The 15,367-nt window shown below is 30.7% G+C and overlaps 1 protein-coding gene across 1 annotated transcript; it reads left to right on the top strand.

The window, feature by feature from the left end:
• Nucleotides 1–10,209: 10,209 nt before the first annotated feature.
• LOC106402396 (zinc finger BED domain-containing protein DAYSLEEPER) lies at nucleotides 10,210–13,419 on the top strand. The gene is made up of 3 exons (XM_013843111.3): nucleotides 10,210–10,536; nucleotides 11,056–13,082; nucleotides 13,183–13,419. Exon 2 carries the CDS (start codon nucleotides 11,075–11,077, stop codon nucleotides 13,064–13,066), a length of 1,992 nt encoding a protein of 663 aa, XP_013698565.1. The 5' UTR covers nucleotides 10,210–10,536; nucleotides 11,056–11,074; the 3' UTR covers nucleotides 13,067–13,082; nucleotides 13,183–13,419.
• Nucleotides 13,420–15,367: the final 1,948 nt, after the last annotated feature.

Genomic DNA, 15,367 nt, shown 5'->3' with positions numbered 1-15,367 from the left:
GTTAAAGGGTGGGGTTTAGGATTTAGGGTTTAGCGTTTAGAGTTTAGAGTTTAGGGTTTAGGGTTTAGAGTTTAGGGTTTAGGGTTTAGGATTTGGTGTTTAGGGTTTAGAGCTTAGGGTTTAGGGTTTAGAGTTTAGGGTTTAGGGTTTAGGATTTAGGGTTTAGGGTTTAGAGTTTAAGATTTAGGGTTTAGAGTTGAGAAATGAGGTTTTGGGGATAAGATTTCAAATTTTGAAAAATAAAAAAATTAAAATTTTCAAAGGATAAACTTAGAAAGATGCTATTTTGGTCATTTTAGTTTTGGAGTGCTATTTTTATGATATAAACTTAGAAAGATGCTATTTTGGAGATTTGCCTGTATTTTGAGTACATATATTATTTCCTTGTTTTCCATATTCAGTTTCAGTTCATGCAATGTATTCTGTTTGAAATTGTACAAATATGTAACTCTTTGTATTTTAATTTATACATATTCTACTTAGATATGTGCAGACAGGTAAGTTGTTAAATTTGAGTCAAGATGCATAACTTTAAGCTGTTTGAATTCATATAACGACACATTGTAGCTTTTGTAAATGAATAGACTTTAAGCTTTAATTCTTAAGATTTACATTTAGCTTTCACTAATATATACTAATTTTTTTTGTTTTGTTAAAACTGAAGTTTTATTTAAATTAAAATTGAGAAGTTCTTACTTCTTAAATCTGTAGTCTCAGTCCCTAACTCAGATGAGTTAATATATATTGTAATCTATCTTGCTTAAATACATGTGCCAAACTGAAAAATATGTGTCAAATAAAAATAGGTTCAAGATCACTTAAATGCAAAAGTAACAATCAAAATTATTTAATTTTGGACTTTTTGATAACAATATTAATTTCCTTAAAATACGAGTTCACAACTCAACATCAGAATCATGCATATCTATTTGACACTAAAAATTACAATTAAAACAGGAAGATCAAAGTTGTCATTAGTTCTATATATATAAATAATGTAAACGGTACATATTTCTACTAAAATAAATACTATTTATAAGAAGAACAAAAATATTTTACAAAAAGTAAAAAAAGAATATATTGTATAAAATCTTATTTCACCAGATAGTTTATTCCTCTTATTTTTTTTCCTTGTAGCATGTTGTAACATTAAACATTTTCATATATCTTTTTAAGAAAACGTTTTCATACTTCTATTTAAATTATGTTCTAGCGGTATTCTTTTGTTTGCAAAAATTTAATCAAGCATAAATCTAAATAACTTCAAATGAATACAAATTTATTAACAATAAATCAGTCAGATGAGAATGAAATTACTATACCTAAGAAAAGTTGTATATGGAAAGTAAAAACAATATAAGAGTATAGTCACGGGCAGATCCAAGATTGTATTTAGATGTGGCGCACAATTTTTTTGATGTGAACCATATTGTGGTCAGTACCGGTCCGGGTTTAGTGAACACTAGAATCTAGTGGGTAAAAAAAAGGGTTGAATTTAACATATCCACCACTCGAACTTGGTTTGTTAAGATACAAACAACAACACTTTTACTGCTAAGCTAAGAGAATTGGCCGAAATTAGTATATATTACTGAAGGCCGAAAGTTCTTGTTTCTATGGCTTTCTATCAGGACCGGGTCTGATATTCGTGATCTAATAGTTTTAATTAAGTAACTTGATGTAGAATTACTTTGTTGGTCTAGCCCATAAATTGATTTCTTTCTAATGCGAAATTACCAGCTCTATGTCTGGCCGGCATGAATTTTTAACTCCCACATAGAGAAACCATGCTTGCCTATCACCGGTGGCTGGTCCACAAAAACAAGATTCGTCGGGCTTCAGTTCGGACACCTTTCCTATTTAATCAAAAATATGTTTTGTTGTGATAACTACAAGGTTTGATGGGCATTACATGAACTAGGTCTTTTACTACAGAGCCAATTCATTCATTGGCTTTCAAAATATTTATAAATGTTTTATTTAAAAAAAATGCTCACAAGAGTAATCTATTTGTGTGATGCAAATATTATTGAGAATATAGTTCATCAGTGAGTTTAAACAGTTTTTATCAATCAAAAGAAATTAACAAATTTGTTAAATAATCAGTAATTAAAATTTCAATCAACACTATTGAACTATATTTTGACAGATAATTAAAACCTTTCATAAAATGAATCAAACACGTTATTACCTAAAGGTGGGCACAATTTACAAGGTTGTTTAAAATAGATTACTCTTGTGAGCATTTTTTTTTAAATAAAACATTTATAATTATTTCTAACTAAACAAACCAAAGCTACTTTCTCTATACTCTATGACACATTCTCAGTTTTCAATTACACATAAAAACACTTTTCACATGTCACACACTTTCTCTATGTTTAATGTCTTCCATACCCTCAACTAGAGCATAACTACATATTTCTAACTAAACAAACCAAAGGTACTTTCGACACAACCAAACAAAAATTAAATAAACAATTAAAAAAGAAACTTTTATTCTCTCTCCAGGACCACTTTCGATTTTACATATTCACTTTCCCAATTCTATAACCCTAATTTTTGAAATCCTTTATTTCTTCTTTCTCAATATCGCATACCACATGGATTCTTAATATTTGCCGCTTGATTCTGCATTTAGCACTCCATCTTCACTTTTTCGTTCTAATTCCTTGATTTTCGTCTTCATTTCATAGTTATTTCGCTCGTCTGTCTCAAATCATGACAAAATCAAAGTCAAAGAAGAAAGGGAAGCTTCCTTCACAACCAGCCACACAGCAAAACGAAATGAGAGGTTAGTATTTTGTCCTTTAGTACTATCGTTTCATTGACAACAAAATTGTTTCTTGAGATCTCAGATTTTGCTTTAAATTGAAAAATAATTCCAGTTCCTCTTTCAAATATAGGAACCCTTCAACATGATCCCCGTCCTCCCCCACGAGATTATTTGCAACTGACAGATACCCCAACAAGCGTTTGAACAAGCGTACACACCTCGTCTGTCCACAACACTTTTGTTTATATCCACATATATATCTTCATTTTGTGTAAGCTTCTTTCATCTAAGTTCTTTGTAACATCTTTAGTTCCCGGATAACATTTTAATTATTGTAATCATATATGTACATACCCTTCTGTCCACGCATACATGTCTCTATTTACCATCCACACGTTTTCCGTCCATGTCCACATAATTTTTATATAAATTTTAAATATAAAAATATATATGTGAAAGTGGATGTTAAAACGTAGAGAAAAAAATTGTAATCTATTGTAAAAATTATTTTTATAAATAAACCACCACAATAACTACGATAAAGAAACCAACTTCTTAATAAAAAAACACTAACTAAACTAGACTTAACGAAATACACAATTACCACGTGAGACTCATTTTACTAGGCAGAGGGCATTAGATAGAAACAAAACCAAACTTACTCTGGTCCCCACTATCTAGACACAAAACGCCAAAACTTTCTTCCTTGTTTAGTTAAGCCAGTAAAGGGTATATATGTCTTCCTTGTTTAGTTAAGCCAGTAAAGGGTATATATGTCCAGCAGTTGTCAGCTGAAAGGAGAAAGTGTCTTTCCAGTACAAAGTGTCTTAATGTGTAAAGAAAGACAAAAATGTGTCTCATTGGGTAATGCACTCTAAAAAAATCGTGGTCATTAACAATAGAACAACCACATGATAACTTCTTATAAATTTAGAACCCATTCCCTTTCATATTAAAAATTTAAAAGAAAAGTATTTTTAAATTCTAATCTTTGCTTTGTACTTTATTTACAGGTTTGCCATTTTTACTTATGTGTCATTACCAAAGACCTCATCAGCTAATTTTTAGAAACAACTTACATTTACTAGAAGAATTACAAAATATGTCATTGCTAAGCATATAATATATTTCATTAATGAAATAACAACACATGAAATATTTTTTTACCAAGTGACCTTCCTATAAACTGTAACTAGAATTTAATGGGTTTAAAAATTATTCTACAGGCCAAATTACTAAATATTTTGGTTTTATATATGGTGTAATTATATAATTTTTTGTGTATGTACATTGTTCTCCAAAGTTTTAAGATTATAATTTTTATGTTTTTGTATAAAATATATTTAGTCATCAGTATTAATGAATATCGATTTATATTTGTAACAAAATTTATTTATATATTTAGTTAACTTTACTATAAATTTATTATTATTTTTAGATTTTTCAAAAGTTATACTTTCATTGAAATTAGCTATCACACTTTTGATTTTTAAATTAAGTCAAATTTACTATGCATATTAAATAAATTTAGTTGTTAGTATTTTAAAAACCTTGAAATATGAAAATCCCAAAAACAATTTATTAAAAACATGATTTTCAATAATAATTTGAAGTGAGCTACAAGTAGAGATGTCAAATGGGGGGGGGGGGGGGTTGGGCCCATTTGGGCGTGTCCATATAGACGTGTCTTTTTGGTCGACACCCAAATATGACCATGTCCAAATAAGACCATACCCAAAAAGGACCACGATCTGTTGGGCTGTCCATGGGGTCCAGACACCCATTTAGTACAAATAACCTAATTTTTATTGTAAAAGATGAAAATATACTAAATTTCATATATATTATAGGCTTAAACTTTATTATTTTGCAATTTGAATTTTTGACGAGAAAATTTGAATTTGATTTTGAGTTTTTTTTTGTGATTTTAATGAAAAATATGACTTTCGGTTTCAGAAAAATGTGATTTTGCAGTTTTGACCGAAAAATATAATTTTAACGGGAAATTGCGATTTTGCAGTTTTGGCCGAAAAACACGATTTTATGGTTTTGATGGAGAAAATGCAATTTTAAGGGAAAATACGATTTTTCGGTTTTGACAAAAACTTGATTTTATGATTTTGGAAAGACAAATTAAAACTGTTATTTTTTTCCTAATTTCCTAAACCTCAATATTTTAACTATTTGGGCTGCCTAATGTCCAGATGGTCTTACCTAGTTTTGTCGATGAGTCCAATTGGGTTTGTCCATTTAAACCCATTTAAATTTGGTCTAATATGATTGTGTCCATATTAACCCAAAATTATTTGGACATGGGCCGCCTATGGAAGTCCATTTGACATCCCTAGCTACAAACCTACAAATTAAATAAAAATGGTGTGTATTATATTAAGATAAACTGAATTTGTCTAATAGATTTCATGTGGTTATTGTATATAGAGAATAGCACTTTAAAAAAGATATATATATAATAATATATATTTGAGATTAACAAACTAACCATTTATTGGTGAATATATAAAAATAATTATATTTTGAGATTTCGAATAGAAAGACAAAATCAGGATTGTTAATGCAAAAACTAATTCGATAATTCAAATTCTGGATTGCTTTAGTTCTTTAAAAGTTTGGTAGAAAAAAAGGAGTGATAATCTAGATTTAGGGAACATTTATCAATGATAATTTTAAGATTTTGTAAATATCATGTAAAATTCGAATAAATTGTGATAATTGGAAAATTGAATATTAATTTATCTTTCGTCAATAGATGGCTTTCCAATGTGAGTGAAGTTTTATCAAGGAAACACCTTGTACATTTTGGTACTTAGTAGTAAAGCTCCTCCGATGCTCAGCAAAGTGAAAATCACCGTCCCCATCAAGAGACTCAAGAAGCAGTCAAATGTCTGGGAACACTTCACTATCCAGTTTGTAGAACTAGGTTGCATAAGGGCTTTCTGCAAAGGCTGTAGCCAGAGCTTTGCTTACAGAAATGGCTCCAAAGTTGTTGGCACTAGCCATCTCAAGCGTTATATTGATAAAGGCACTTGTCCTGCACTTGTTCATCATCATACCGAGGACAACAATGAGGTGACACCCTACACTGCCAAGAGTGAGACACCCTACACTGCCAAGAGTGAGACACCTAGGAGGAGGCGTTACAGAACCCAGGACAGAAGTGATTGTGTTGTGTTTTATTTCCATCCGTTTATGTCTCCCACCTGGTTTTGTTCTCGGAGCATGAAACATTTATTGAGCTATCATTATATTATGTTTGTGATCTGTCTCTTCGCAACAAAGACTGACTGGATCTCAGATATTCATTCATGCAAAATCTTCTATAGTCTCTAGCATAAGACCTTTGAGACAATCTTACAATTCACATTACACAAATTTATAGGGCGGAACTGAACCATTTCAGTGGATTTTTCTTTTTTTTTTCGGGATAATAAGGCATATGTTAGTAACATTTAGTCTCAGGACATAAGAAATGTTAGTTGTCATGAGATTAAAAAAAAACGTGTTTTAAAAGTTAATAAACTAAATATATAGGAACTGAAAATATTAGACTTTATTGTTACTCTACAATTTTTATATAAAAACTGAAAATATATAAATATGATTTACACAATCATTTATTTTATTTTTATCGTTATTCTTCAATTTTAATGAATATTTTTATATTATTATAAGAATAAGCTTGAAAATTAAAGTATCTATAAATATTAAAATTTAATTTTTCGTAAATAGTATAAATATGTAGGTGATGTTCTTTTCTTTTAAATTAGGTCATTATTTACAGATTTTTTATTTAAAATATTTCTCAAATATTTATAATCCCCTAGACTATATGTGCGAAGTGATTTTGCCACATGTCCTATCTACAATCATTTTTACAAAAAAAATGATGACATGACTTATAGTTAATATGACATGGACAATTACATTTATTACTGACATATATTTTGGTACACTTTATAGAATATGTCAATAACTAATACATTACTTAATGTTGATTTATATTTTTGTTAAACTTCTTAAAATATGGTAATAATTCATAAATCATCACTAAAATAAATATATTGAAATATGCATTATAATTTCGAAATACATTATTTAATTGTATTTTTATAATTATACAATTTTTATTACTAATATTTTAAAAAATTCCTAAATCTTTTTAAAAAAATTAATAAATTGTTAATCGTAATTTCATTAGTTTCTTTTAGATATCTACAAATTTTATAAATATTGTTTAGTTATAATTTTTAATAACTATAAAATTTTTATATGATTTTTAGTAATTTTATGCAAGTTGATTTAATACATTTAATCCCCTATACTATATTTGCGAAGTGATTTTGCCATATGTCCTATCTACAATCATTTTTACAAAAAAAATGATGACATGGCTAACAAGATTGATGACATGGCTTATAGTTAATATGACATGGACAATCACATTTATTACTGACATATATTTTTGGTACATTTTATAGAATACAAGATATTAGCCCGTTGCGTTGAAACGGTTTTTTTTTTATGTTTTAATTTAATAAAAACACAAAATAATAAATCATTTATTACAGTTTTATGATTTTTGTTTTTTTCATATGTTGTTTGAGATTTATTTTATAATTAAAACTCGTTTTCACACATAAGTTCAAGTTAATATTTGTATTTTATAATCATGGTGCATAGATGAATTGTTATAAACTTTGTACTTCGGATTAGAAAATACTATACCTAAACATTTAAATTGAACACAACCCGAAATAAGAAATTGAATGAAAATTAGAAAGAAATGAAAGTCAAATACACCAATCGCAATGACAACATTATACATGTTCTTATGAACTAATTTAATGTTTTATTAAATAAGTCTTCAAAATTTTATTTTGCTAGGATCTTTTTTAAAAAGATAACATTCTATTTTATAAATTTCCTTTTTATTTAAAATGAAAAATATAAAAATAATATTAAATACTCTTTTACAATTTTGTTAAAGATTTTAGAAAAGAAAAATTATTGTCATATAACCTATTACAATTATCTTCTCTTTAAAATTTCATAAAAAAATAAACCTGCTATCAAATAATTATTTTTATTTATTAATAAATAATTTTAAAATTACTATTTTGACAATTCGTATCAAAACTAATTTACACTTCTTTTGTTAACTAAATACTTTTTAGTATCATGTTCAGCATTGAATACTCTCTTAAAAACATTATCAAATAAATTTGTACAATTCTCTTTTGGTTAAGACTTAAAAATATGATACAAATTTTTTTTGTTTAGGATTTTTTTTTTATAAAACGGAAAACAACTATCAAATATTCTTTTACAGTTTTTTAAGATTTTAGAAAAGGAAATTGATATTACAAAATTTTTTATAATTATATTTTGTCTAGGATTTAGAAAAATAAATTTCTATCAAATAATTATTTCTAGTTAATATTAACTGTTTTTTAAAGTTGCCATTTTAAAAATTCGTTTTTATTATCTTATTATATATATTTTTAATCATTATATATTTAATCACATGTCACAATATTAGAAAGAAAATTAGTATCAAATAATCATTTGCAATTATCTTTTGATTATGATTCTGAAAAACGAAAATTACTATTAAATAATATTTTAATTATTTTTTAATAAATTTAGTTTTTGTTAATATCTTAGTATATATATTTTTAATTATGAGATAGATTAACACATGTCACAATCTTAAAATATATAATTGTCATGTGTAGCGATCATGTTAATTAGCAACTTTGAAGAACTAAACTTTATATAATAAGATTGCCATTTTCAAAATTCCTTTTTAGTATCTTATTATGTATATTTTTAATCATTATATATTTAAGCACATGTCACAATATTATAAAGAAAATTAGTATCAAATAATCTTTTGGAATTATCTTTTGATTAGGATTCTGAAAAAGAAAAATTATTATTAAATAATATTTATAAGACTTTTAATAAGATTAGTTTTTGTTAATATCTTAGTATATATTTTTTTTAATTATGAGATAGATTAACAAATGTCAAAATCATAAATATATAATTGTCATGTGTCGCGATCATGTTAATTAGCAACTTTGAAGAACCAAGCTTTATATAATAAGAATCAAATAATCTTTTGCAATTATCTTTTGATTAGGATTCTGAAAAAGAAAAATTACTATTAAATAATATTTATAAGACTTTTTAATAAGATTAGTTTTTGTTAATATCTTAGTATATATTTTTTTAATTATGAGATAGATTAACAAATGTTAAAATCTTAAATATATAATTGTCATGTGTCGCGATCATGTTAATTAGTAACTTTAAAGAACCAAACTTTATATAATAAAATGACAATAACTAATACATTACATTTAATGTTGATTTATATTTTTGTTAAACTTCTTAAAATATGGTAATAATTCATAAATCATCACTAAAATAAATATATTGAAATATGCATTATAATTTCGAAATACATTATTTAATTGTATTTTTATAATTATACAATTTTTATTACTAATATTTTAAAAAATTTCTACATCTTTTTTAAAAAATTAATAAATTGTTAATCGTAATTTCATTAGTTTCTTTTAGATATCTACAAATTTTATAAATATTGTTTAGTTATAATTTTTAATAACTATAAAATTTTTATATGATTTTTTGTAATTTTATACAAGTTGATTTAATACATTTAATCCCCTATACTATATTTGCGAAGTGATTTTGCCATATGTTCTATCTACAATTATTTTTACAAAAAAATGATGACATGGCTAACAAGATTGATGACATGGCTTATAGTTAATATGACATGGACAATCACATTTATTAGTGACATATATTTTTGGTACACTTTATAGAATATGGCAATAACTAATACATTACATTTAATGTTGATTTATATTTTTGTTAAACTTCTTAAAATATGGTAATAATTCATAAATCATCACTAAAATAAATATATTGAAATATGCATTATAAATTTCGAAATACATTATTTAATTGTATTTTTATAATTATACAATTTTTATTACTAATATTTTTAAAATTTTCTACATCTTTTTTAAAAAATTAATAAATTGTTAATCGTAATTTCATTAGTTTCTTTTAGATATCTAAATTTTTTATAAATATTGTTTAGTTATAATTTTTAATAACTATACAATTTTTATACGATTTTTAGTAATTTTATACAAGTTGATTTAATACATTTAACCAAAATAAATAGATAAAAAATTTATCTAAGATTCGAATTTTAAATATATAACATATATATTATTAAATTTAATTTAAAATAAACAAAATTATTTTTTTTTCTTAATTTTATGCTTAAATAATCAACTTTATATTAAATATTAGTCAAAAATAATAAAATATATAATATTAATAAATTTCATTTTAAATATAACTTAACTTTTAAAAAATTTATCACAAAACACCTAGTTAAGTTTATATACAAAATAATAATAATAAGAGATTGATACAAATAAGAAACTTCTCAACCGAAAGATGGGCCGTTGTAAAAGCCCAATAGTGAGCCCAAAGGAAGTTTAAAAAGCTTTCTCGACCTAAACCCTTATCTCTTATCTCTATTTTCCACCAAAGGTCCAATTAGCCTCTCAAGCCCAAATCTCTCTCTCTCTCTCTCTCTCTCTCTCTCCCTCCGCCGGACATCCGCTCGATTCCTCCGTCGCCACCGCGCCAGATATTTTTCAGTTTACGACGTAGCGCTTTCTTCCTCGCAGGTATTGTTCTCGATATATTTAGTTTCCCCGATCTATTTTAGAGATTGTTGTTCTTTGGCTCGATCTTCTCGAAATCAATTTATCTAGCGAACTTCGCTCCTAATCTGCGAAATTACCAGAGCTCGATCTGTTGACTCGGAATAAATTCGAATCCGTCAACAATCTGAAAATTGATCGAGTTTTGAGAAAGTTGTTTGGAACCAAGTTTGGAGGCAAATTAATTTTGAAATTGATCGAGGTTTTGAGTTTTGAGAGCTTGGATTCACGTTCGTGTTGAGCCTTGTAATCTGGGCTCTAGTTTTTGTTCTGCAGCCCATGCTTGATCGATGTTAAGGACTTTTAAAGTTCCAGATCTGTATATCTTTAAATGACGATTTTACCCCTACGATAAATGTTAATTATATAGATTATAGACCATGGGTTCGATGGTGGCCTTAAATAAGGGCCCAACGCACAACAACAAACAAACACAGTCTCTTTAATTATTTTAATCATTTGTTTTTTTTTGGTTCTCTGTAGAAGCAAGAAAAACAAGAAGATGGAAACAGCACTGGAGGTATACAATGACGTTGACAAGAGATCACCAGAGACACAACCCATCAAGCGACGCAAGAAGCAGTCAAAGGTCTGGGAACACTTCACTATCCAGTTTACACAGCCAGGTTGCAGAAGGGCTTTCTGCATAGGCTGTAACCAGAGCTTTGCTTACAGCAACGGCTCCAAAGTAGCTGGCACGAGCCATCTCAAGCGTCACATTGATAAAGGCACTTGTCCTGCACTTGTTCATCATCATAATACCCAGGACAACAATGAGATGATGACACCCCACACTGCCAAGAGTGAGATACCCTACACAGATAAGAGTGAGACACCTAGGAGGAGGCGTTGCCGAACCCATGACACAAGTGCTTGTGTTGTGTTTGATCAGGACAAGTGTCGCCATGAGATTGCCAAGATGATCACTATGCATGACTACCCTCTTCACATGGTTGAGCATCCAGGGTTCGTCTCCTTCGTGCATACTCTCCAGCCTAACTTCTTTGACGCTCTCAGCTTCAACAATGTTCAAGGAGACTGTGTGGCGACTTACCTTGCGGAAAAACAGAATGTCATCAGGTCTTTAGAAGGGATCCCAGGACGCTTCTGTCTCACGCTGGACTTCTGGACATCCAAGCTAACTCTTGGTTATGTGTTTATAACCTGCCATTTCATTGACAATGATTGGAAGATACAAAAGAAGCTTCTCAACGTTTTGATGGAACCTTATCCAGAATCTGAACAAGCTCTGAGTCTTGCTGTTGCTAATTGTGTTTCTGAATGGGGTCTGGAGGGCAAGTTGTTTAGCGTTACCTTCAACCATCCGGCGAGTAAGCCTGCAGCTGAAAATATCAGACCTCTACTATGCATCAAGAACCCTGGGATTCTGAATGGTCAGATGGTGATAGGAAACTGCGTTGCGCGAACATTCAGTGGCCTTGCTAAAGATGTGCTGGATAAAGGGAAAGATGTGATCAAGAAGGTCCGTGACTGTGTGAAGCACGTGAAAACCTCAGAGTCCCATGAGGAGAGGTTTGTTGCGCTCATGGAACAGCTTCAACTTCCAGGCGAGAAGGTACTTTCTCTTGATGATCAGACGCAATGGGACACAACGTATAAGATGCTTGTGGCTGCTTCAGAGTTAAAGGAAGCGTTCTCTTGCTTAGACACTGCTGATCCTGACTTCAAGCAACCTCCTCCTTCGACAGAAGATTGGAGCCACGTGGAGACACTTTGCACACTCCTGAAGCCTCTTCTCGAAGCGGCCTCTACTCTTCAGACAACTGGAAGTCCCTCTGCTGTTACGTTCTTCCATGAAGTGTGGAAGACGCACTCAGATCTGTCTAGGTCCATAGCCGGAGATGATCCTTACGTCGCGGGTATTGCTAAAACCATGAAAGAGAAGGCTGACAAGTACTGGAGAGAGTGTAGCTTGGTTTTGGCAATGGCGGTTGTGATGGATCCTCGGTTCAAGATGAAGCTCGTGGAGTTCAGTTTCTCCAAGATATTCGGTGAAGACGCTGGGAAGAACATCAATACCGTGGATGATGGGATCCACGAGCTCTTCAGCGAGTACGTGGCACTCTCGGCCCCGGTGAAAGCGGCCTCTGAAGATGAACTGTCAGAGTTCGACAAATACATAATAAAGGAGACGGCAGGGAAGAATCTGAAGTCAGAGCTGGACCAGTACCTTGAGGAAACGCTGTTACCACGGGTTCAGGAGTTTGATGTTCTCGAGTGGTGGAAACAGAACAAGCTCAAGTTCCCAACATTGTCGAAGATGGCTAGAGACATCCTCGCTATTCCTGTCTCGGCTGCAGCCTTTGACTATGTCTTTGACGTGGAACCGAGGGAGATGGATGAGTACAAGACGTCACTGAGGCCTGAGACTGTGGAGGCTCTTATTTCCGCGAGGGAATGGCTACGTGAGAGTGATGCTTCTTCTGGAGCAGATGTGCAAATGTCAAGTGCTATTGTCAAAGCTGAAACATAGGTGCTTCTTTTGTGTGGTTAGTCTTTAACCCACGTGTGAATGATTTGCAATAAAGAGTTTACCTCTTTTAAAACACTAGGGATCGTGTGGATTTGTGTTGTTGTTTTTGCTTTTAGATATTGAGTACTAGTTGGAGAGGCGTTGACCCAAATTTACAACAAACAAGACTCATTGCAGGTTGAAGATCAGTGTCAACTATGTCGATGAGTTCATCTGTTTTTCTTGCACCATTGTTGCAGGCAATGTCCCTGACAGTTCATCCTCATAACTCAACAAAATTGTACAACTGATCATTACCCAGTATGAAATCCAGATGAAACATTTGTTTCGTATAAGAGATGTTTGTTCTACTATTTTTTTTTTGTCATCTGTTAATATATATTGATCTTTGGAAACGTTCAAGGAACCAATACAAATGCTATCCAATAACAACTCCGATAGCCATACTAAACTTTTGACTTCCCTAACAGCCAAGCCACTCAAGCTAGATTAACAAAAGAAGACTGATAAACCTGCAACAGTCACAATACCCCAAACCAAAAAATCGTCAAACAACCACGCCAGCAAGCTTCACTTCCCGCCAATTTAAATAGAGGAGAGACCTTCATCAATCTCAAACAGTTCCGAACCCATAATGGCGGACCTGCCGCTACATATGATTGATGATAGCCCCCTTTAGTCACACTCTGAGCAATGAGGAAGGCTCCTCTGTTCATTGGCCGTTCCTCTTTCACCAGTCTCCACCATTCCATTCTTGCAAGCTCGTTAAGAAGCACAGAGGATTGCCCTTTAAAGCTCGGCCAGGTCTGAGAATCATCTTTGTTAATGTGCAATCATCAATAGCAAAGATAACTCTATCAAAATGATGCGCCTTGGTACATTGAATAGACCATAGTAGCGCTTCTAGCTTAGCCTAATGACGGCTGCCAACTCGAGTAAAAGCTCTCCTGCTATGCAAAAGGACTTGCCCTGTATCAATCCGCAGGACCCACTATTAAACCATGTTATAAAAACTGTGGAATATTAAAAAAATGCTTCATGTGCTTTGGCTTTTGGTCCCCCATTGATTGATTTTGACCGGACATTAATCATCACTGCCTTCATCATGGCTTCCTGCAATATCATGGCTTTCTCTTTGGAAGTCTAATTTTGTGAAAAGCTATCTAAAGAAATTTCTCTTATTATTTATTTGTTAGCCGCCATTATGAGTTCTATCAGCTAACGAAGTCTAATGGATTGGAGCAGGAATTAGAGGGAATATTTGATGAGATAAGTAATGGAACTGAAGGCTAATAATTAGAACTGAGGCAGAAATAGTGGACTGAATACCGTATATTATTATTGTAATGGTAGATGTAATGTTGGGTGAATGGCCTCTATCCTCATGTAACTCATGCATAATGTTTCATTGAGTGGTTGATAAAAAGGAGGTGAAGATCAGAGCCGGGACTCTGGCCATACTAGGTCATGCTAGGTGAAACATTCGCAACAGGTCCTCAAAGTTTTTGAAAAATTACATACAAATAGGTCGTCGAAAAAAAAATTTTAGGCCCCAAAATTTGTAAATTTTTTTTTTTACATAGACACAGGGCCTCCAAAATCTCAGGACCGGCCCTGGTGAAGAGGGAGGGTTAGTGGGTGTTATCCGTGTTCGGTCTACCACAAACACTATCTTCAGTTCCAACTAAGGTTTAGCGTGGTATCATCGGAATAAACAGTGCAGGTAAAACAAATGATACAATACAGTACAGTTAAGTGTTGTTTATAAACTACAGAATATAACAAAATATAAAATATTTAATGTGGCACGAAACTAAATAGAATGATAAAAGTATTATAAGGTGTATACAATAGAAATACAATTAATTATATCAATATAACAAAATATAGTTATTACTAATAAAATTTAAAATTTAAAATCCTCTTATGACACAACATAGACAAAAATAATATCAACAATTTAAATTTTCTCACAATATATTTGCAATATTATCCCTTATTCGAGCCATATATTCTCCATCTACTGCATTTGTAGCATTTGATGTTTCTATGCCATCTAAATCGTTCTCCGAGTCTGTATTGTTTATTTTGTTCTCTATTATTACTTCAGCAAAAGCTGCATATGAAAATTTTGAAATTTCGATAAAATGATGTAGTTTTATATTATAACCATTATCACTCTTTTTTGTATATCAATTTCTTATCTTGGAAAATCATAGAGAATCTCCATTTCTTCTTCCAAACCCAAAAGTCCTCTTGATTAAAGAGTTAAATTATGACTTATGATATCTTACAACTTTA

This window comes from Brassica napus, chromosome C6, assembly GCF_020379485.1.
Source record: "Brassica napus cultivar Da-Ae chromosome C6, Da-Ae, whole genome shotgun sequence".
NCBI lineage: Eukaryota > Viridiplantae > Streptophyta > Magnoliopsida > Brassicales > Brassicaceae > Brassica > Brassica napus.
This window is presented reverse-complemented; position numbering and strand designations above follow the sequence as displayed.